The following is a 22,826-nucleotide window of genomic DNA, read 5'->3' on the forward strand; positions in this document are numbered from 1 at the left end:
AAAAAAAAAAAAAAAAAAAAAAAAAAAACACAAAAATTAAATTGACTATGTCAGCCAGGTCAACATGAGAAACTTAAAATACTGGCTTCTGCAGCTAACTCAGTCATCTTCACCTTCATTTTCCTGTTTGTTCATAACCTGGAAAAGAAAAACAAACTTTCTTGCTTTTTCAGGTCCCAAACAATCTCTCAATTTGGAATGAATTAGTCCAAAGGAAGAAAGAGAAAGTTACTCACCTTGCAGCAACTGAGGTTCTTCGAGATGTGTCCCCCTATGGGTGCTCCACTCTAGGTAACGGTGCGTCCCGGCGCTGTTGATCGGAGATCTTCGGTAGCAGTGCCTGGTTGGGACGCATGCGTTCAGCTGCTGTCTCGCGGTCTCATTAGAATCTGCCTAAGCACGCACCTCCCCCCAGTTCCTTCTCTACTGTGGAGAAATCATACTAGTACTCCAAAGTAGAGGGGAGGAGGGCAGGGAGTGGAGCACCCACAGGGACACAAATCTCTAAGAACCTCAGTTACTGCAAGGTGAGTAACTGTCTCTTCTTCTTCGAATGCTGTCCGTGTGGGTGCTCCACTCTAGGTGAATGCGGAGCAGTACCCACTATGGTTGGTGGGACTTTGGAGCTGCAGCAGTGAGTACTGTAGAGAGTACTGTATGACCTACTATGGTGTCTGCCATGGTATCCTGCGTGATAGCATAGTGTTTGGCAAACGTGTGTTCAGATGACCATGTAGCCGCTTTACAGGAACGGGTACGTTATGTAGGAAGGCAACGGATTTCGACATGGCTCGAGTGGAATGAGTTTTAATGCCTTCGGGTGGTTGAATATTTTGGATGCGGTAACAGGATCTGATGCAGTCAGAGATCCACTTGGACAGGCGTTGCCTAGAGATAGCTATACCTTTCGATCTTTCGGTACTGGAGACAAAGAGTCGCGGGGACTTATGAGATGTTTTAGTCCTGTCTAAATAAAAGGCGATTGCTCGCCTGATGTCGAGAGCATGCAGAGTTGCCTCGTGCAAAGTCTTGTGAGGTTTGGGATATAGGTAAGTATATCGGTTGGTTAAGGTGGAAGGTGGACACCCCTTAGGGAGAAACTTAGGATGTGGTCTCAGGGTGACTGTTTTTGCAGAAGATTGTGTAGGGAGGATAGGCCATCAGGGCGCTTATTTCTCCTACTCTCCTTGCTGACATTATAGCAACTAAAAAAAGCTACCTTCATGGACATATGAAGAAGAGAAGAGGTGGCCAAGGGCTTGAATAGAGGTTTTATGATACCGCGAAGAACGAGGTTAAGATTCCACGTAGCTGCCGCTGGATAAATTTCCAGGTAGGGATTTTGTAGGCCCGTGAGAAATAGTTTTATGGTGGGGTGGGTAAAGAGTGAGTAGCCTTCTAACAAGTCATGGAAGGTGGTAAGTGCCGCCAGGTGCACTTTGATGAAGCTGAGCGAGAGTCCATCCTGTTTCAATTTTAGAAGGTAGTCTAGGATGTTAGGGAGGGTTACCGCATGGGGTGTTAAGTGATTATGTGAGCACCAGAGGGAGAAACGTTTCCACTTCTGCAGGTAAGTTTTACGAGTGGAGTCTTTTCTACTGTGCAGGAGGACGTATCAAACTTGCTTGGAACAAGCTAGTTCGTGGGTTGGGAACCATGAAGCAACCAGGCCATCAGGTGGAGTTTCTGGAGCTGAGGGTGAAGAACCCGTCTGTTGTCCTGGGAAAGCAGATCTGATCTGCTGGGGAGAGTCCATGGATGACAGGAGGACATGCGGAGTAGGTATGGATACCACGACTGTCTCAGCCAAGCTGGGGCAATAAGTATGACCCGGGCCTTGTCATCTCTGATCTTGCGAATAACCTGTGTAGCAGAGGGATTGGTGGGAAGGCGTACAGGAGAGAGTTGTTCCAGGGGATGAGGAACGCGTCTCCTAGGGATGCAGTCCTGAGTCCCGCTCTGGAACAAAATAGATGACATTTGCGATTCTGGGTTGTGGCAAAGAGGTCTATTGACAGGGTGCCCCAGAGGGAGAAGAGCTGTTGAAGTATTGCGGGGTGCAGTTCCCATTCGTGTTCTGTCGAGAAGTGCCTGCTGAGTGCATCGGCAGTAGTGTTATGGCAGCCAGGTAGGTATGAAGCAATGATTTGTATGTGATGTTGTATGCACCAATTCCATAGTCAGATGGCTTCCATGCATAGGGAATGTGATCGGGTAAGGGAAAAGCGTGATCCCATGTGTGTGGAGGTGAGCCACGACAACGGCTAGAGTCTTGGAAAAAGCTCTCAGCGCTGTGGAGAGTCCGAAAGGAAGAACTCTGTATTGAAAATGGTCGTGTCTGATTGTGAATCATAGGAAGCATCTGTGGGCTGGATGAACTGATATAGGAACTCCTCACTTAAAGTCGTCCCAGTTAACATCGTTTCAATGTTAAGTTGCTGTTCAATTAGGGAACATGCTCGTTTAAAGTTGTGAAATGCTCCCTTCTAACGTCGTTTGGCAGCCGCCTGTTTTGTCCACTGCTTGCAGGAAGAGCAGCCCGTTGCAGCTAGCTGGTGGGTGGTTGGAACCAGGGCGGACCAGCAGCCCCCCATCAGCTCCCCATTCCCCCCTAAGTTCCCTGTGCAGCAGCTGCCTGCAGTTCAGCTGTGTCCCTCCCCCCACTGCCATGTGCTGCTCCTGCCCTGTGCCTTGGAGCTGCTCCCAGAGACTCCTGCTTGCTGTATGGGGGGAGGGCAGTAGCGTAGCTAGCAGGGTGCAGGGGAAGCAGCTGCTTCCCCTGAGCACATGTTCCATAAGCGGCGCCTTTCCAAAAGCAGCCGAAGGAGTGAGGGGGGGAGCAGGCTGGCCACCGGCAGGCACGGCCAGAAGAGCGAGGGGGGGCGGCAGGCGCGGCCAGAGGAGCGGGGGGGCGTAGCATGGTGGCCGGCAGCCGCGGCTGGAGGAGTGAGGAGGGGGCACAGGGGTGGCACAGCAGGGCCGGAGGAGCCATGGGGGGGGAGGGGCAGGGCGGCCGGAGGAGGAGCCAAGGGGGAGCACCTTTTTTATGTTTGCTCCCCCTCCTCTTAGAAGCTGGCTATGCCACTGGGGGAGGGGGGGAAAAGGGGGCTAATGTCAGGGTGTCTCCCCCTCCCCCCTGCTCCTGCACCCTGCTTACCCCCATCTTCCATGGGGGGGGGGGGACACACGACGGAGGGAGGGAGCTTCTAGGCAGTAGCTGCTGTCTCAGGTCTCAGCAAGCTGATTTAATTAACAAGGCAGTGTGCTTAAGCCTGGGGTCAGCTACTTAAAGGGGAAATGCTCATTTTTTCCTCTCACACACACAGGGTGTGTGTCTGTCTGCCCTCCCTCCTTTCCTGCTGCCTTGTACAGTATTGTGAGAGTTAACCCTTGAGGGCTCAATCAATTGCTAGTTCATTTAGCAGTAAGGCATTCCCTGGGAAATATCCCACCCTCTGACTCCTCCACCTCAACCAAGCTTCACAATCATCATCACTGTGTACCAATATTAAATTGCTTGTTTAAAACTTATACTCTTGGTCTGTCTGTCTGTGTAAAATATAGTCTTTTGTCTGGTGAAAAAATTTCCCTGGAACCTAACCCCATCATTTACATTCATTCTTATGGGGAAATTGGATTCGCTTAATATCGTTTTGCTTAAAGTTCCATTTTTCAGGAACATAACTACAACGTTAAGTGAGGAGTTCCTGTACATGAAAATAAGCATCCTGTAGGTCGAGGGCTGTGAACCAGTCCCCTTGATCCAGTGCAGGTATTATTGTGCCCAGTGTGACCATCTTGAATCTTTATATCCTCACGAATTTGTTCAGTCGGCATAGGTCTAGTATAGGCCTCCACCCCCCGGTCTTTTTCTGGGTCAGAAAGTAATGGGAATAGAAACCTTTCCCTCAATCTTGTGTTGGCACAGGTTCCACTGCACCCAGTTGTAGAAGGTGAGCCACTTCTGCGCGAAGTAAGTGCTCCTGAGAAGGGTCCCTGAAGAGGGATGGGGAAGGGTAGGAGGGTAGGATATAAAAGGGATGGAGTAACCGGACTGAACTATTTCGAGGACCCAACGGTCCTGCGTAATCTGCTGCCAGGCATGTTGGAAACCCTGGAAGCGGTGGCCAAATGGGCAAGTAGGTGGTGGAATCAAGGGGTGGTCGTGCAGACCCTCAACCAACGCTTCAAAATTGTTGTTTATTTCCCGATGGGTGGGAGGTAGTTGCTTGTGCTTGATTTTGTCTGCACTTAGGAGTTCTGGCGCGATTCCTGGTTATATCATATGGTCTGGGTTGAGGCCGGTAATACTGTTGTGTGTATGGTCTTTGATAAGGTTGGTATCGTTGTCTCCTGGGAAGGGATGGGTGAATGCCCAGGATACGCAGTGTCGCTCTAGAATCTTTCATGGTGTGAAGGACTTCATCGGTTTTTGTGGAAAAGAGCTTATCTTGATCAAAGGAGAGGTCCTCCACTTTGGTCTGCCGGTCTTTAGGGATGCCGGATGCAGAGAGCCATGAAGATCTGCACATAACCACAGCAGTTGCAGTAGTATGGGCTGCTGTGTCTAGAGATGCTTGTAGGGCCATTCTTGAAATCAGTTGGCCCTCAATAAGGACTGACTTGAAGTCTGCTCTCCTATCCTCTGGAACATGGGAGGCAAATTCAAAAACTTTATTGTAATTATCGAAGTTGTAGCTTTCAAGGAGGGCAGAATAGTTCGCAATTCTGAACTGTAGAGTGGAGGACGTATAAACCTTGAGACCCAAGACATCAAGGCATTTAAGGTCCTTGTCTTGCGGGGTGGGTCGATAGTGTGGCTGTTTCGTCCTTTGTGCAACTGCATCCATAACAAGAGAGTTCGGTTGTGGATGAGAAAATAAAAGGTCAGCATCCTTAGTAGGAACATAGTATTTATGTTCAGCCTTTTTGGAAGTTGGAAAGAGAGAGGCTGGAGTCTGCCAGAGAGTGTCAGCTGGTTCCAGGAGTGCATCATTTATGGGGAGCACAATCCTTGAGGGCGCAGACGGTTGGAGGATTTTGAGGAGTCTGTGTTGTGTCTCCTGAACCTCTTCTAAGGGGATGTCTTGGCTGAGTGTCACCCTCTTGAAAAGTTCTTGAAATTGTTTACAATCGTCCACGTTCTGTGGAGGCGGAGGGAAGAGGGCTCTGTCTGGAGCTGATGGAGAGTTAGGGGTCGGTGAGTCAGGATATGGTCCATAGCTCATGTTCTTGGGGGGGAGGGGGGGAAATTCAGGTGCTCTAGAAGTAGACGGAGCTGGAGATCAAGGTGCAGAAGGAGGTAGAGGTTTGGTGGAAGGGGCTTGAGGGTGAGTGGCAGCAGGATGGGGCCAAGGGTACCACTGAGGCCAACGCATAGGGTAGGAGAACTCAGGTGCCGCCCATGGGGGGGGGGGGGGGGGAAGTAGGGAAACTGAGGCTGGTGGTTGTGAGCTGTGACCTGAGGTGGAAAAGGTTCCAGTGGAGGAGCAGAGGCAGGTGGGGAGAACTCCGCCTGCTGATGCATATCAGGTTCGCTGTCAGTAAAGGTAGCCAGGTCAGGTGGGGAGAGCGGCTGTTCAAAAAGCGAGCCCTGTGTATCCAGGAGTGGGGAATTAGGCTCAGGTGCCACTGAGAGGTCACATTAACTGAGAAACTGTTGCTCCTGCTCCCTGGACTGTACTGAGCATGATCTGTGCTCAGGCGAATTACCGAGTCTGAGTTTTTCCGGTGCCGCGGGTCGCTTGGAGGTGCCCTGCAGGGGGTCCGCTGCCTGTACTGGAGCAGCAGGCAGGCTCGGTGCTGATGTTCGTTTCGGCACCGGAGCAGAGCGTGCTGTCAGCACTGCGTCTGTTTTCGGTGCTGAGTGGACTGGTGCCAAGGAGACCTTCCCGGTACGGGAGATCGGGTCCCTGCCTCTGCGCTCCGTGGGAGCTGCGGCTCAGGCGTTGTGACAGCCTGAGGCGTCTGCCTTCTGTGCTGTCAATACAGAGGGTAAGGATCTTGCGGGAGACCCTTTACCCTTGTTAAAGTCTCTCCTCGGAAACTGTTGCACTTCTTGCCTCTGCTCCTGAGAGGGTGAAGCCATGCTCCCAATTGGTTCAGATCTGGCTGGGGAGCGTGAGGGAGAGGGTTTTCACTGTCTCCAAAGGCCTTGCATTTCTTTGTTGCACTGTTTGCATTTTGCACGCATGCCTATCTTACCCACAGGTAGAGGAACTTCATTAAAATATTCCCAAACTGGGTCTCTTTTACAACCTGCTGCCATTATAGGTTTTCCCTTCTAGTGAGAGAATGGTATGGTATAGGGTTACCATATTTCAACAATCAAAAAAGAGGACATGGGGTGCCGCCCTAGCCCCGCCCCAGCCCTGCCCCCTCCCACTTCCCGCCCCCCTCAGAATCCCCCTACTCCCTACCTGCCCCCCCCACCCTAACTGCCCCCAGGACCCCACCCCCTATCTAAGTCTCCCTGCTCCCTGTCCCCTGACTGCCCCAACCGCTCTCTACACCCACTTCTCCCGACAGCCCCCCCAGAACCCCCAACCAATCTAACCCCCCCGTTCCCTGTCCCTTGCCTGCCCCAACCGCTCTCGACAGCCCCCCCCAGAACCCCCGACCAATCTAACCTCCCCCCCCCGTTCCCTGTCCCTTGCCTGCCTCCCCCACCAGGCCGAGGGAGAGCTGCAGGCTCCACGTGGAACCAAACACTGCCGCGCTGCTCTGCGGGGGAGGAGGGAGCGGGAGGGACTCTGGCTGCTAGAGGCCCCAGTGGCTGCAAGCGGCTTTCAATCAGGCCCAGCCGTCCAATCAGCCGCGCCGCACTCTGCATGAGGGGAAGGGGGAAATCCCGGACATTTCTACTTTATTAGAAATCCCCCCCGGATGGCCATTTAAAGCTGAAAAAGCCAGACATGTCCGGGTAAACCCGGATGGATGGTAACCCTAGTATGGTAGATCTCAAATCAATGAAGGCTACACTCAGAAAGACCTCAAGACTTCTGGAATACGTTGCTCAAACAGTTTCACTTTTGTTTCTACTGCCTGTCCCTCCCGTCTCATTTATCTCCAGACTTCTCCTTGTCCAGATCTATTCTGCCCCCAACAATCTTCTATTCATTAACTTTTTGAGACTTTGCACTTTTATAGAGAGGTAAGAGATTGACTCTGTGTACACAAATTTGCAGAGGGACAATAGGGTTGAGGTCTGTTATTTCTCACCTCTATATATTATTTATTTATTTACTTAAAAACATTTTTGCTGTTAACAAGCATGTTATCTCTGGAGACAAATCCACAGTCTGAGAATTGCAAAACTAAGCATCTCTGATGGTATCTTCTAGACTGAGCACTGAGTCCCATTGGGTAGATAGAAATATTAACCTAAATAATCTGTACAGAAGCCCCTGGAACCCCATAAGATTGGGTCCCTAATCCATGAACTACTGGAACTCATTTACAAAACTTTTATTAAACATTATGTTAATATATTGTCTCATACTATAGAATTAGAATTTGTAATCCCTATTCCTTGATGAGATATCTTTGAGCTATAATGTATCTATCTTTAGATAGGTTTTTTTGCTCAAAAAGCAGTTTATAAAAAAAATCCGATTTAAATAAAAAAAATAGCTTTTTTATTTTTATTTTTTTTAAATCATTGATTTTTATACACCCTACCATGCAGCCTTCAGCCATATCACTCTACTGGGTCCTACCACAGGAGACATGCCTGGTATTGATAGCCTGTGCCCCAATACTAGAATTAAAAACCTGCCACTATGCAGAGACTGCTCCTGTTGTAGTTCTGACCACCACCACACACAGGTACATTCTCATTAGATGGCGTTAAAACACTAGGTACTCCCAACGGACAAAACGACACTGCACAGAGTGGGGTGCCTAGAGAAAAACTCATTCTCTCACCTGCTGATTCCCAATTGGACAGAAGATGGGATGCTATCGTTGTGCATTACATCCCATTGTCAGAATGGCCATCAGCAACATGGAGACAAGCCAGCTCAGATTGTAACATGCATTCTGTTTAACCCTTACTTATTGAGTTGCATCTGGGTTTTTTTGTACTTGTTTAGTTTTCTATTGTTACAGACATTAGATCTGCCAGTGTTTGTGGTCTGACACTCAGCAGAGTACTGATTTAAGAAAGGCATTTGATCAAGTTTCACCGAATATTCCCAGAGAAATATGAAAAATGCACACTAGATACAGTAGGAAAGAGGAGCAAGAGATGAATCTGTATACACTGTACACTAGCTATCAGCAAAACTCCCACGCTCAGAATCACAGGGAAGAACATGCAGCACGCACCAAATCAGAAGATCAGTAAGTGATCAGAGCTTTACAAACTGACCCTCAGATAAAGATGAGTGCTGAATGGCACAGACCAATATCTCACTGCAGTTTGAAAAATTAAAATATGTAGATGGAAACAATCCTTCCCAATGTCTTATGAAAGGTGCAGGGAGAAACAAAAAAGGGGATGGATGGATGAAAATGTGACATTAGGTAGCACAAGCATAGGTCATGTCTAGTCTTCCTACCTCCATCGGACTAATGAAGTCATTCATTCCACTGTTGTACACATAGATCATGGCATCATACAGATGATTTTCCCAGCACAGGAGAACTACCTGCATGGAAACAAAGCAGATTTCCTCAGATGTAGAGAATCCTTGTACAGAACAGCCTAACAACTTCCATTAGCCCATTAATTTCCTTTCCTTTCCTGTATTCACTCAAAGACAGCTCTGACCATAGCACTTATCCTAGCCAGCTCCAGGAAAACAGCAGCATGGGTGGGTTATTTTTTTTTTGGGGGGGGGGGGGGGTTGTTGAGGGGGCGAGGGCGGTGTGCAAAGTTACACAAGTGAGAATTTGCCATATGCAGAACTCTGCCAAGCTACCAGGGTGGGGGAGACAGATCTGACTTAGGACTCTACACTGTACACCTGAAATCCATGGCCTGTCTGAGGTACCGGAATGAGAAATCCAGGTCTTCCCAATTCCTTACACCCTTGACCTCTGGAGCAAGGGACCCAAGAGAACAGCTCTCCAAATGTCATGGCTTTTGTTGAGTTAGTAAGTTGTTCTGTCACCATGCCATCAGCCAGCCTACAGGTTAAATATATTATTTCAAAAAAGTTAAGGGGCCACAGTTCATACCCTGAGGATTCTCTACCCTGGTACACTCCCTTTGCACTAACTCAGGTGTCAAAAAGGGAGCCCCTTGCTTGGAACACCCAGCAGCCGTGAGTCAGTATCTTTTACTCCAATATCCTGGTGCAGGGGCCATATCAGGAGTGGATGCAGCTAAAGAATGCTGCACTCTGGCTAGTCCCAGCTGCTTTACCGCATGCTCTAACTTGGAACGGTTTGGCAAGGTCCAGGTTGCTCTAACTTGTGCCAGGGCAGAGAATGATGGGGCAGTGATTGGTGGCTGCTTCTCAGCTTTTCCCCTCTGCTGGGTTGCCCTGGGGGCTGAGAAGATGAAAGGAACCATCCTTTGCTATGTGCTCCCCTAGGCCAAGACCAAGCCTGCTGAGCTCCTTCATTGCTCCCCCTGGGGCTTCCACAGCCTAGCAGGGAAGCAGACAATGCAGCAACCAGAGCTACCCTTCTCCCTGCCAAGCTGATGAGCAAATGCAGAGAAGACAGTAGCCATTAGTGCTTCCAGCTCACAACACAGCTGCCCCTGGGGCTAGAGGGGAGGCACGTGGGTGACCATGGGCCCTACCACCTCCTTGTAGTGATGGCCCACTTCAAATGCATTGGCTGAAAACAAAAATAGAGGCTACAGTGCATTGAGAATATTTTCTTCTTAACTCAGTCACCCTTGAAGGCAACTATGTGGTCCCCCAGGCCACAAATTGGGCACAATGCCCTAAACAATACACATATTAAAATATTTTATTAAATTAGTGTGTTTAAAAGAATGTGGAGTGTAGTTTCTCTAAAATGCTGTTCTCTGGGTTAAAGTCTTCAGTTACTGACTGAAGACAATGGGGTTGTTTAAGTATAGTAAGGTCTGAGTTTGGCCTGCATAGCTTTTATTACTGGTGACGTTGGGGAAGGAGGAAAGAACACAGCTTAACTTCCCAAATCCAGGTGGAGTTTGCTGGGCCAGCAGTTACAAAAAGAGAGAAGTTTACAAGGAGTATCCTGGGATATGTACAATGCTGCCTTGTAAAACAGAGCTGCCTCTCATGCAGATGAAGTCCATGCATAGATTCATAGATTCCAAGACCAGAAAGAAAACAAAACAAAAAAAATCAGTTACTAACCTGTTCTGTAAGTCTTGTTCTTCAAGAGGAGTTCCACATGCCATTCTAATTCAGGTGTGTGCCTACTCAGTGTGCCAGAATTAGAGATTTTTTTCCCCTATTGATATTCGTTGGGGCAGCTCATGCAATCTCCAGTGCCTCTCGTATAGAGGGGAAGGAGAGTGGGTCAGGAAACGGACATGTGCAACATCTCAAAGAACAACAGCTATATAACTGGTTAGTAACCATTTTTTCTTCTTTGAGTGACTGCATGTGTCCATTTCACTTCAAGTGACTCACAAGCAGTTCAACCTGGGTTTCAGTACCTGAACAATAACTGAAGGACTACTCGACCAAACTTGGCCTCATCTCTAGAATACTGGGATACCTTTACAGCGTAATGAGTTGTGTACACCAACAACCAAAGTTGCAGTTTTACAAATGTCTGTTATAGCTACCACAACCAGTCAAGCTGTAGAAGTGGCTCGAGACCTTGAAGAATGTGCTGCTATACCCTGTCTTGAAGGTTTACATTAGCAATGTCATAGCAGATGATTGTAGGAGCAAATCCAGGACAAGATTCTCTAGGCTGAGACTGGAAGGCGTTTTATCCCATCTGCAACTGACACGAACAGCTGGGAGGATGACTTAAACAACCTAGTTCTATCCAAGCAAAGTTCCAGAAGACTGGAAGAAAGTTAGTGTGCCATTTTTAAAAAAGGGTGACCCAACTAATTATAGGCCTGTCTGCCTGATATCGATCCGTGGCAAGATATTGGAGCTCCTCAATTGGGACTCGATTAGTAAAGAATTAAAGGAGGGTAATGTAATTAGTGGAAATCAACACTGGTTTATAGACAATAGATCCTGTCAAAGTAACTTGATTTTTTTTTTTTTTTTTAAATCGAGATTACAAGTTTGATTGATAAAGATAATAGACTTCTAAGACATTTGACTTGGTACCATACAAAATTCTGATTAAAAAACTATAATGATATAAAAATGACATGGCACACATTAAGTAGATTAAAAACTTGGTAATTGAGAGGTCTCAAAACGTAATTGTAAATCCATGGTAATTCTGGCCTAAATGCATAGCAAATAGGATAAACTGTTGGAAAAAACAGGGGTGAGAGAAACTGGCCCAAAACTAACCGATATTCTGTTCCTGAAAGGCAGTCAAACAGGCTGCTTACAAATTCCTGGCTGTCTACAAGACCCTACCACAGAAGAAAACTGAGGAGGTGTAGGTCTCCCCTTGTGATTTTTCCTGTAGTAGTCAGGCTATCTAGGAGTGACAAGCGGGTATCATTGGTATGATTGAAGACAGAACTGTTTCATTTCAGGCAAAGGAGTGTAAATGCCCAATGATTTCAGAGTGGCCCTCAAGTCTTTGAGCTCTGAATCTTCTCACCAGTCTGCTAAGAGAAGAGGGTAGGATCCCTCAAAGGAGAGATTCTGGATAGTCTGTTGGACCTCCTGCAGAACACCCAATGACTGAAACCATGATGAACATCTGTGCATTGTTTCTGCTGATGCCATCCCTCTGGCTGCCAAATCCACCCCATCTAATGCAGCTTGGAGAAAGGTCCTAGCTACCCATTTGCCAAGGTGGCCTGGAACTCCTGCCTGGCACTGTCTGGTAATTTGTTTGCAAACTTCAGTACATGGCCCCAGCGGGAAAAATTTTATCTGGCCAAAAAGGCATGCTAGTTAGAGAAACAAACTGCAGGCCAGTAGTGGAATAAAGCTTTCTATGGAAAATGCTCAGTCTCTTTGCTTCTTTATCCTTTGGGGGAGGAGGCTATTCCTGATGCTTGTCTTGGCAGTAAACAAGAGCGCAAGGAACCAAAGGGATGGAGGTAGAAATGTTGATAGCCTCGAGAAGGGACAAAGTACCTTTGCTCGGTTCTCTTGGCTGTCAGCAGCAGAGATGATGGCATTTGCCAGAACAATCTTGCGGGCTCCAGAATGGCTTCATTTATAGGTAGAGCATTTGGAAAGGTCCTACTGATGCCAGTAGTTCCGCCTGCCCATAGAACTCTATTGCACTACCTTGACTAGAACATCAAGAGAGGAAGCAACCCTCTATAAACTTCTGGTTGGGCCTGGAGTCACCCTGAAAAGGCGAGGACACGCCTGACACCTCCTGTATGGAAAATGATGGGACTTCTGTTTCTGCTTGGTACTGGGAGTAACATCCTGAGCCTCCTCATGGAAAATAATCTGTCATCCACTTGGTGTCTAGAAGGAAGATGAAGCTGGTCGGATCTGGTGGTGGAGGTGGAAAAATCCCATGGGTTCTAATACGGCCATTGGTAGGGTATAGGACCCAAGCCCTACCAGCCCAAGAATCCAGATCCCTTGATCACCTTAGGATATTTGCCAGGCACCAGGAGCAGAATCATCATGAGACAGGCGAGAGAGGAGCAAGGGACATAGAAGCCTACCTCAGTCTCTGATGAAAGATCCTGAGTCACCTGACCATGGACATGCTGTACCATGCGGTGCTGAGGTCGAGTGGCACACCTCCAGAGAGGTTGGTACTAGAGACAGCATGCTGAGTTTGCCTCTGGACTGCACTGTGCAAGGAAGTGCTGGAAAGTCTGAAGTCCATCACAATACTGAGAGTCTTGGAGGCAAGTCTGAAAACACAGCCTGAGGGATCAATCGGTACCGGTTGATTTGTCTCCAGCACTGCTGGAGAATCCAGCACCAAGAGACAGTAGGTCCCGTGCCACAGCATAAGCTTCCAGCATTGCTGGTACTAAGAGATTTCCCTGCTGCTGCATCGAAGGGGATGGTACTGCAGTGGGAGTCCACCTCAACAGCACAAACACCAGTGCCAATGACTCCGGGCAAGATGAAGTCTGTGCCCAAAATGCATCTTCCCAGAGAACACTCTGTCCTGCCATCCAGCTTGTTTGCTGGCAGACAGTACTGGGGACCTCAATATTTTGGAGGAGACTGGCCCTTCAAGGCATGCTGTCTGTGTTTCTTCATCGGCTCCAGGGAATGGGATAGGTGCAGAGTCTGAGGCGCACTTCTAACAGAGGAAGAAATACTCCAGGTAAGGCCCTATGAGTCTAGAACCCACGACTGCAGAGCAACTAGGTAGCTGATATCTCCAGGCTACCACGCAGTGGCAGCTGTAACCAGCTTACAACTCCACTTCCCATGACCCACTGTGGACACAGACCATGGGAAGTTCCGCCTGAAGGGTTTGACAGACAGCAGTCTCATGGCTCCTGATCGGCTCCCTGCCCTATATAAACCGCAGGGGTGTTCCAGGAAGTATCCTTGCAACGATGTGGATCTCCTGTAGCTACCACAACTGTTCCTGCTCCTTGCTTCTGAATTCCTGACTTTCACCTCAGCTTGATTAGGACTTTGCCTCCTGACTCGGACCCTGAAACCTGATTCAGACCCTGACCTTTGGTATCAACCCTGGCCTGTAACCCAACTATGAACATCTCTGCTACTTCCAGCATCAATTTTGTCCCTGCTCTGACCCTGGGCCCTGACTGCCTTTGTTGGGATCCTGACACTCAGTGACCATGTCAAGCAGGAAGGTGAACACAGGATGGCCTCCAGGAGAAGGTGATGCAGTCTCACCTCCCTGCCCATTTTGGTCCAGGACTGGAAGTCTCTGCAGATTTGACAGTGGTCCCGGATGTGACCCTCACCATGGTACTTAAGGCACCTGGAATGGAGGGTCACTGACTGGCAGATTTCTTGCTGACAATGCAAGGCTGAAACCCCAGAGACCGAGCATGCTCTGGTACTTGGCATCAGCATCCAGAACAAACAGGAACTGACATGCTAAGAAAACTAAGAAAAATGACCAATGAAACTTACACTAAAGCACTAATTAACTATGCAATGAGTACCAATAATTATATACCAGAGAGAAAAAAATTTCCCTGAAAGAGAAAGTAGGAACAAGCTAACGTGCTTCAACTACCAATCATGGGAGGCAAAAATGAACTGAGAGCAGTCAGGGTCAATCTGCCCTTTATACCAAAGTGCAGAAGCATGAGGCAGTGGAGGTTGCACGCACTGCCCCAAAAGATACCGCCAAGGGGAAAAAATTTCTGACTCTGGTGCACACATATCTGAAGTGGAATGGACATAGGCAATCTCTTAAAGAACCGTTGTGATCATCTAGTCTGACCTCCTGTATAACATAGGCTAAGTTAACATGGCAGTTCACCTGCTGTATGTCTAGGCTGGTGATATCCATATGCACAATGCAGGCCTCCATGTCCTCCATTAGGTTCTTATCTTGGTAGTGAAGCAGCAAGTCTTTCATCACTTGAGCTGTCATTCCCATCAACTTATCACTTAAAATGTAAGGCTCCAGGCACTCCAGAAAAACACCCTTTGCCACTGAATTCTCACTCAATTTATCATACATCTGGCTGAACAGAAGGTCACTAAGAGAAAAAAGTGACAATTACTTGTTAAAATGAAGATTAATTAAAATCTATTAAATGTTATAATGACCTGCTTTCTATACAAATCGAGTTGACTACAGCATTCTGCATTTCTTAGCTTAACAATTGGAAACCCCACTTAACACTAATATAGACACAGTTTAACACTTTTACAAATGTATCCATCATATTGTAGCCTAGGATGGAAGCTAGTAGAGGCAGCTTTAGCAGAGTGGTTCATGGGTTCATTTGCACCCACAAACACACCCTGGGGGGGCAGGCGGAGAGCCGTATTCACTCCTTTGCATGAGAAATCACATGCAGCTCTATAGCCCAGCATATGTATCATGGTGGTACTGCTCCCAGCCATATCACTGTGCAATGATGTCAGAGTCACATGCTGCCAGGGAAGCCCAAAGGGCAAAGTCTGCCAGAGGATGTGTGGGTATGGGGGGCATGAGGGTGCCCCATGTGTCCCATTCTCTAGGCAGCACGGCACTGGGCTCATTGTGGGGCCTCTCCCCACTCTGCAGCAAGATCTAGATGCTGAGCAGAGATGCCTCCCCGACTGGGAGTAACTGGCAAGGCCCCGGGGTGACCAGCACTGAGAGTGGGCCCTGGACCCTCACCGGACCACACCCCTGCCCTAGCATTCATTATATCATGCTCTCTTTTTATTTATTTTTTTGTTTTGTTTCATACTGTGATTACACTAGAGTTTAGTATAGTGCAAGGGTTCTCAACCTTTTTCTTTCTGAGCCCCTCACCCCCTCCCTCCCCCGCCCTCAAACATGCTATAGAAACTCTATGGCCCAGCTGTGCCCCAACAACTGTTTTTCTGCATATAAAAGCCAGGGCTGGCGTTGGGGGGTAGCAAAGAGGGCAACTGCCCAGGGCCCCATGCCACAGGGGACATCGCAAAGCTAAGTTGCTCAGGCTTCAGCTTTAGCTACGGGTGGTGGGGTTCAGGGTCCCAAACTGCAGTCCTGCACAGCAGGGCTTTGGCTTTCTGCCCTGGGCCCTAGCAAGTCTTAACACTAGCTATGCTTGATGAACCCCTGGAAACCTGCACACAGCCTCCCAGGGGTCCCGGACCCCTGGTTGAGAACCAATGGTGTGATGCACTCATTAAACACGGAGGCTACATCCACCACTGGAAGCTGGTGAAACCATTTTTTCAAAGAATAGTGAAAATTAGACAATGAAGTGCCTCCAAATAAAGTCAGAGAGGTGCTAGGTCCACACATAGTTTCTGTACACATAACTATTTTGGTTATCGTGATTTTTAACCATATAGTTATAACCAGCACAACTCCTGGGGTGGATGCAGCTATACCAATATAAAAACTTTATTTCCCTTCCCTATAGGATAAAATAGATCAGTATAAGCACTTTTACATCAATTCAACTGTGTCCACAATGGGGAGTTGTATTGCTTTAACTAGACTGGCATAGTTAGGTGGCATAACTAATTTGTAGACAAGCTCGAATAAGCATTTAACATGCAGGAAAAGTCCTGAAGTAAAATAGGGACAAGAACTAGTAGACCTAGAAAATCTTTTCCAATTCTATCTCATCTAATTCTTGGAGTTGGAAGGGTGGCACTTGGTTTCTAAGCAAGTGAGTGATGATTTACTAGAGGAGATAAAGAGAAGTATTGAGGGAAAGCAATGTGCACGTAAACTAAACAGAACTCTCTGTAAGCAGATTTTTAAAAAAAATAAAGTGATTAAGTGGAAATGAGAATTTTTTTAATGAAAAATTAAAGCAGTGTCAACTTTTCATTTTCTTGACGTGACATTTTCCTGCTCTTACATAGACTGACACTGTGGTTTAATAATTTTACTGGAAGGTTTTAAGGTGAATGAACCAAAAACATTACTTTTGAACTGGGATAAATATTCATAGCCTAGGGGTCATCTGTTCGAAGGACAAGAAATTACTCGGTGGGGGAATGTAGAAAATTCATAAAAGGAAAAATCTGTCAAGTCAATTTCACAGTAGTTCTAGCAAGAAAAAAAAAAATCTAGAATGGAGGTGCTGAGATACTATGGTGACCAGTTCCATCATAAAAGCTATAAAGATTGGATAGATCGATCAAATATAAGTGTATTGATGGAATTCAAAGAAGTCTTGGACATTTACATGGATACAGGAAAGTCAGTTACATCAGGTAGGGTTAAAAAAAATTAGAAGTGATAAATCATCCTGCTTTATTGCATAACTGGCTTGGCAATAGGGAGGAAGGTTAAAAACAAACTTCCCCTTTTGGCATATTATTCCATAATTGTCAGCTATCAGGTTTTTCAACACCTGTTCCGGTCACCACGAGACAGAGCATACAGGACTAGATGGGCCACTGGCCTGATCTGTGATTGCAATTCCTATGGTTTCATTAACCTGACAGACAAGCATGCAAACTCTCTTACGTTCGCTGAAGTAAAAGGCAGTAATCGACTATGACAGGCACCATATCCTGTAGAAAGACCATTAAGAAAGTGTGAGTAACTCAATCAAAGGTACTGTCAAATGGCATACATTATCAATATGATCAATATTGTGAAGAATCAATGACAGTCAAATAGCAGGTAGCTCTCACATTTAGGCAGTTGCCCAATTAGCCTGGTTTTCCTGGACAAAAGATACAATTATACAGCTGTAACTCCTCCACAGCTACATCCACATCACAGGCCTTTCCAAATTCCAGCAGTAACAAAAAATTTATTTTAGTACAGCAGCTGGCAGAGACTGCAAATCATATCTGGGTCCTGTTAGGCAGGCTGCTACAGACACAATACAGACAAAATTGACCAAGATGTATCAATTGCAGAGGAGGAGTACGAGGACAAAACATGACAGCAACACACGTATGTATCTCAATTTGCAGGTTTCAAGACCTTTTAAAAATCTTCCATACTTGATGAGTGGATGACAGGGGATTTGGGCTCAGCTGGACAAAGGGAAAATAAGGAGACAACGGCCAGTGAGTTTGATTTGGATTCATGTGGCAATGGATTTTCAGAAAAGGTTTCTGACAAAGCTGGACAAGAGTTAATTCTTGAGGAAAATTTTGAGGTATGTTACAGATTATTCTGATGCCCCATTTAATATTACTGAGAACCGGGGCATCTGAGGGGATTAGAGATGGTTGAAGACAAAAGGCAGCTATTCTTCCTCTCCATAAATCTTCTGAAGTAGGAGTTGGCAGACTGATTAAACATTTTGGAACATTAAAATATATCTAATTTTCTCCTAATTCAGTGGGTGAGGCTACCCCTCTATTGAGAGTTCTAGGAACCCTTAAACCTGTACCTGTTAGCCTGGACAGCCTTCTCTGGAACACCTGAGAAAAACCAAGTCCAGTGGCAGAGCTCACTCTCTGGTACCTTGTTCGGCATAGCTTTTACTTTTCCCAAAGGAATCACATTCCATTGTGAACCCCTCAAGTCTCTGCCGTGGGTATCCAGAATTCCACAAATTCATCTCTGGACACTGCTCAGCTTGACATACTCAATCTTCACCTTAATTCGACCCTGGCTAGACAGGTGTAGTTATGCCATTGTTCAAAGAGGCTCAACTTTTAAAGAACAGATAACAAAATGTAACAACTTTGAAAGCAGATTTGAATGAAGCCTCCCGAAGGCCACATCAGTGCTCCAGATGCAGAGTGGAGCACCTTATTCTTCAACTAGAGAATTAGGAAGTTGAGTCATTTTCTGGTCATTATGTCCCAAGAGCTCACTGCCTTCTGGAAGAGCCGTTTAACACCACAGCATTTCAGTTCTGGAATATTCCGTATACAAACTCCTGTTTGTAGGACTGATTTTGGAATACTCCAGAACTCTCAAGCTAATTATGATGCTGGCCTGTAGAGGATTGCTACATACCCTAACAGAGCACACAGGGGATTCAGTCTATTTCTACTGGTGTAGATTAGAAGCATTGAAAATGAGAACAGTCATACTTGAATTAAGAATACCTAGTAGTAGCTAATACCTAATTTCGCAAAGAAATCACACATTTCATGAATGTTTCAACAACATTTAAAACTTATTATATAAAAAAGTCAATGACTTTCAGAGAAAAGCTACAATTTTAATCTAAATTGCAAAGTGTTGACCAAGAGAGCATCTGAGGTGCTGTACCTGAAAGTGTTGCTCCATAACTTGGATTTTTCCCTGGTCAGGACATTTCTTCAATGTTCGATCAGCATAATGGAAGAGGATTTCAACCATCTAGATGAAAAGAGAACAGTGGGAAATTTTCCTCACATACTACTATGAGCAGGGATGGTAGCACCACTGTATTAATGTTGCCCAACATTTCCCATTATAAAAACTTGTTTTCAGTTGGTTATAAAACTTTGCCAAATTAACTGTTCCGCCTGAAGTTCTGCATGCCATGTATGTGCCTCAGACTGAATTTTTTTTGCAAAATTTCACCCAAAACGGTTCAGCCATTTCCAATAATGAGGTTAGGGAAAAACACATTTGTCCTGATGAAAAATGTTATTTGAAAAGCTCTAATGCAGAGGTGGGCAAACTATGACCCGGGGGCCAACATCCGGCCCTCCAGATGTTTTAATCTGTCCCCCAAGCTCCCAACGGGGAGCGGGATCGGGGGCTTGCCCCGCTCTGTGCGGCTCCTGGAAGCAGTGGCATGTCCCCGATCTGGCTCCTATGCATGGGGCAGCCAGGGGTGGGGAAAGCCCCGGAGCCCCCAAGCGCTGCCCCTGCAACTGTGGTTCCCAGCCAATGGGAGCTGCAGGGGTGGCACCTGTGGACGGGGCAGCGCAGAGAGCCACCTGGCCGCACCTCCATGTAGGAGCCGCTGCTTCTGGGAGCTGCTTGAGGTAAGCCCCCCCCAGAGACTGCACCTCTGACCCCCTCCCGTGCCCCAACCCCATTTGATTTTTGATACTCTTATAATCTATATATTCACATATATCTTATACTAATGCGTGTGAACAAAGGATAAAGACCTTGCTTCTGCCCAGCCAGATGGGTTTGTTAGTATAATGAGAAAGAGATAAGATAAGAAAGAGCACATCTAAAATGTTACAGGGTATGGTGGGAGTAGAACATACGACCATACACTGGAAAGCTGCCTGGCTCTTCTCTCAAGTCAAGGTCAAGCAACCAGTTAGGAGGGGCAAAGGGGAGGGCATAAGAAACAGAAAGCCAAAGAAAAGCCTGGCCTTGGCCAGAGCACAACCTCACTCTTTACCCCTCCCACAGGATACAAAAGAAGTGGGACGAAAACTCCACTCACAAGCCTCCAAATATGGAACATGACCATAAGCTGTAAAGAGTGCAACTAGGGGCATGCACTGCAGGTATATTTGGGCCTGATAAGAAGGAGGGAATGGGGAACAGGGACACAGGCAAGGCTCTGCGGCGTCAGAGCTGGGAAGGGGGACACAGGGTAAATGCTCTGTTGGGTCAGAGCTGGGAACGGAACACTGGGGCACGGACTCTGCTGGCGTGTAGAGCTATGGATATGCTTGCTTGGAACTAACCCCAATAAACATTGCATTGCCTGTACTTCGAACTTCTGGTCTTCTGCTTTCTGTCTGTCTGTGTGACAAAAACCAGGGGAGGGAGTGAAGGGAAAGCCCTCTAACACAGCCTAAGGCCGCAGGACCTGAGCAAGAATTTCTCTGAAAATGCTTCTAATGTCAGTTGGGGCCAACAGCATTCTGTTTCCTCCACTGAGATTTCAGCTTTGAACTGAGCCTTTCGATGGTCAGACAGCTGAAGGATGCTCATGCTATCAAAAAATTCCTGGTTTTGGTCTACCAAGGACATCCAAGTGTATAAATGCTTTCTATAATATAAATAGAGGCTGCCAGAATGTCTACTCTGCATGTCCCTCTGTTTGCTTTTTCTTGACTGTTGGTACAAAAAGTAGGAATAGGAAATGGGTGACAGTCTAAGACCCAGAAGCTGAAACAACAGACTCTTCACAACTAACAAGATGCATGTGTTCCAAATGTAGCAGCTTCCTGGTTTTGCTCAGGATAAATGAAAGTCATTTCTCTAATATGAAAAAGACTCCCACTATTTACATCAAACTATTGCCATAGATCAGGGATTGGTAGGCTGACCAGATAGCAAGTGTCAAAAATCGGAACAGGAGGTGGGGGGTAATAGGTGCCTATGTGAGAAAAAGACACAAAAATCGGGACAGCTGGTCACCCTAGGGATCTGCAACCTTTGGCACGCGGCCCATCAGGGAAATCCGCTGGTGGGGTGGGCCAGGCCGGTTTGTTTACCTGCAGCGTCTGCAGGTTCGGCCGATCGCAGCTCCCACTGGCCGCGGTTCGCCGCTCCAGGCCAATGGGGGCTGCGGGAAGCGGCAGCCAGCACATCCCTCGGCCGGCACCGCTTCCCGCAGACCCCATTGGCCTGGAGCAGCGAACCGCAGCCAGTGGGAGCTGCGATCGGCCAAACCAGCAGACGCTGCAAGTAAACAAACTGGCCCGGCCCGCCAGCGGATTTCCCTGACGGGCCACGTGCCAAAGGTTGCCAATCCTTGCCATAGATTTTCACTGTTTAAAAACACACCGGGGATAGTTGGTTTGGGAAAGCGTCTGTGCCTGCGAACAAAGGGATGTTCAGGAGTCTGAGGGCAGGTTGAATATTTAAGTTACCTCTGAACTGGTCTTTGCTGCAATTAATTATTATTTCATTGTGCACTGCCCGCAAAAAACAAGACTCAGAGGCAACTGGGCAATGTCAACTGAAGGGATTATTTTGCAGGTACAGGCACATTTAAGATACCCACTGGAAGTCAGGCTAGGTACATGCAGGATAGCTGCCAATATTGGAGTAGTGAAGTCTAATTCTTGAAGGATACATACTGGCTGGGCAATTGGACTCTGGTACCTGTGAAGTGCCAAGAGGCAGAAATTTGGGGCATGCTAGATACCACATCCTGCAAGTAGCTTTTACCTGAAGTATACGGTCTGTCAGTGTGCCCTATCGCTAGTTTCTAATCAGTTCTCTTTTAAAATAAAGCTCATGATTAAAAAAAAAAAAAAAAAAAAAATCAATCACAACCCACATATGCACACCCACAGAGATTTTTGGAGGACAGAAGCCAATTCTTTCATAAATAGTTGTGGGGTAAATGAAGGGTGGTATCAATACATATGAAATTGGAATTTGGAACTCACTCGGTCTGCAATGACAGCCTTTCGCTTATTGACATCCCCAGACAACCCTGTAAAGGAACACAAAGAGAAACAAAAACAAAGGTTCCTTTTCATAATCAATATGCAAATAGAAGTGAGGACTCATTTCAGCTCCCAAAACTCAGAGATGATCAAATACTTAACTGCTGTAACCCTTTAGCTGCAGGTGTCCAGATTTCCTGACCATACCTAGACACACCTCATACAGACAGGCCCTTCACATTAACAAACGAAACCTACATTTCATGTGAAGATTAAGTTAATCTCTTTATTGATTGTTTTAGAAAAAAGATTTTGAAAGGGCCCTGTTCTGATACTGCCCTATTCAATCAGGAGGATTTGAGTTTTAGGTAACTAAGTCATTACCTGCATGTTTATAATCTCTTAGATTAGTTTTGTGAGGTATAATTATTACCGTACTCATAAGATGTTTTGAGATCTTTGCATGAAAGGAGCTAATTTACTGCACTACAAGTGCAAAATACATATATCCCAATAAAAATATGCAATTCCTCTGTATATTGAAAACTGTGATGTGTAGAAACTAAAATTTGTGATTTTCATTTATTCAAGTACAGTAGAACCTCAGAGTTATGAACAGAGTAATTAACTAACCGGTCAACCAGACACCTCATTTGGAACCAGAAGTATGCAATCAGGCAGCAGCAGAGATGAAAAACAAATAATGTACAGTATAGTACTGTGTTAAACATAAACTACTAAAAAAAAATAAAGGAAAAGTTTTAATGATTATTTCCTTTAAATTAAGATGGTTCAAAGCAGCACTTTTTTCCTGCACAGTAAAGTTTCAAAACTGTATTACATCAATGTTCAGTTGTAAACTTTTGAAAGAACAACTATGACGTTTTGTTCAGAGTTATGAACAACCTCCATTCCCAAGGTGTTTGTAATTCT

General features: G+C 46.4%; 1 protein-coding gene across 1 annotated transcript in view; it reads right to left on the reverse strand.

Moving 5' to 3' along the window:
- Window positions 1-22,826, reverse strand: part of VPS8 (VPS8 subunit of CORVET complex) — a 264,409-nt gene that overhangs the window by 162,905 nt on the left and 78,678 nt on the right. The window contains exons 19-23 of the mRNA XM_029911106.1: window positions 21,894-21,940; window positions 18,862-18,951; window positions 17,146-17,192; window positions 14,494-14,716; window positions 8,562-8,651 (exon numbers count right to left, since the gene is read on the reverse strand). Of these exons, the coding sequence (XP_029766966.1) occupies window positions 8,562-8,651; window positions 14,494-14,716; window positions 17,146-17,192; window positions 18,862-18,951; window positions 21,894-21,940 (497 nt within the window). The remainder of the gene's footprint in view (window positions 1-8,561; window positions 8,652-14,493; window positions 14,717-17,145; window positions 17,193-18,861; window positions 18,952-21,893; window positions 21,941-22,826) is intronic.

This window comes from Terrapene carolina, unplaced genomic scaffold (assembly GCF_002925995.2).
Source record: "Terrapene carolina triunguis isolate 2854851 unplaced genomic scaffold, T_m_triunguis-2.0 Scaffold88, whole genome shotgun sequence".
NCBI classification, from domain to species: Eukaryota; Metazoa; Chordata; order Testudines; family Emydidae; genus Terrapene; species Terrapene triunguis.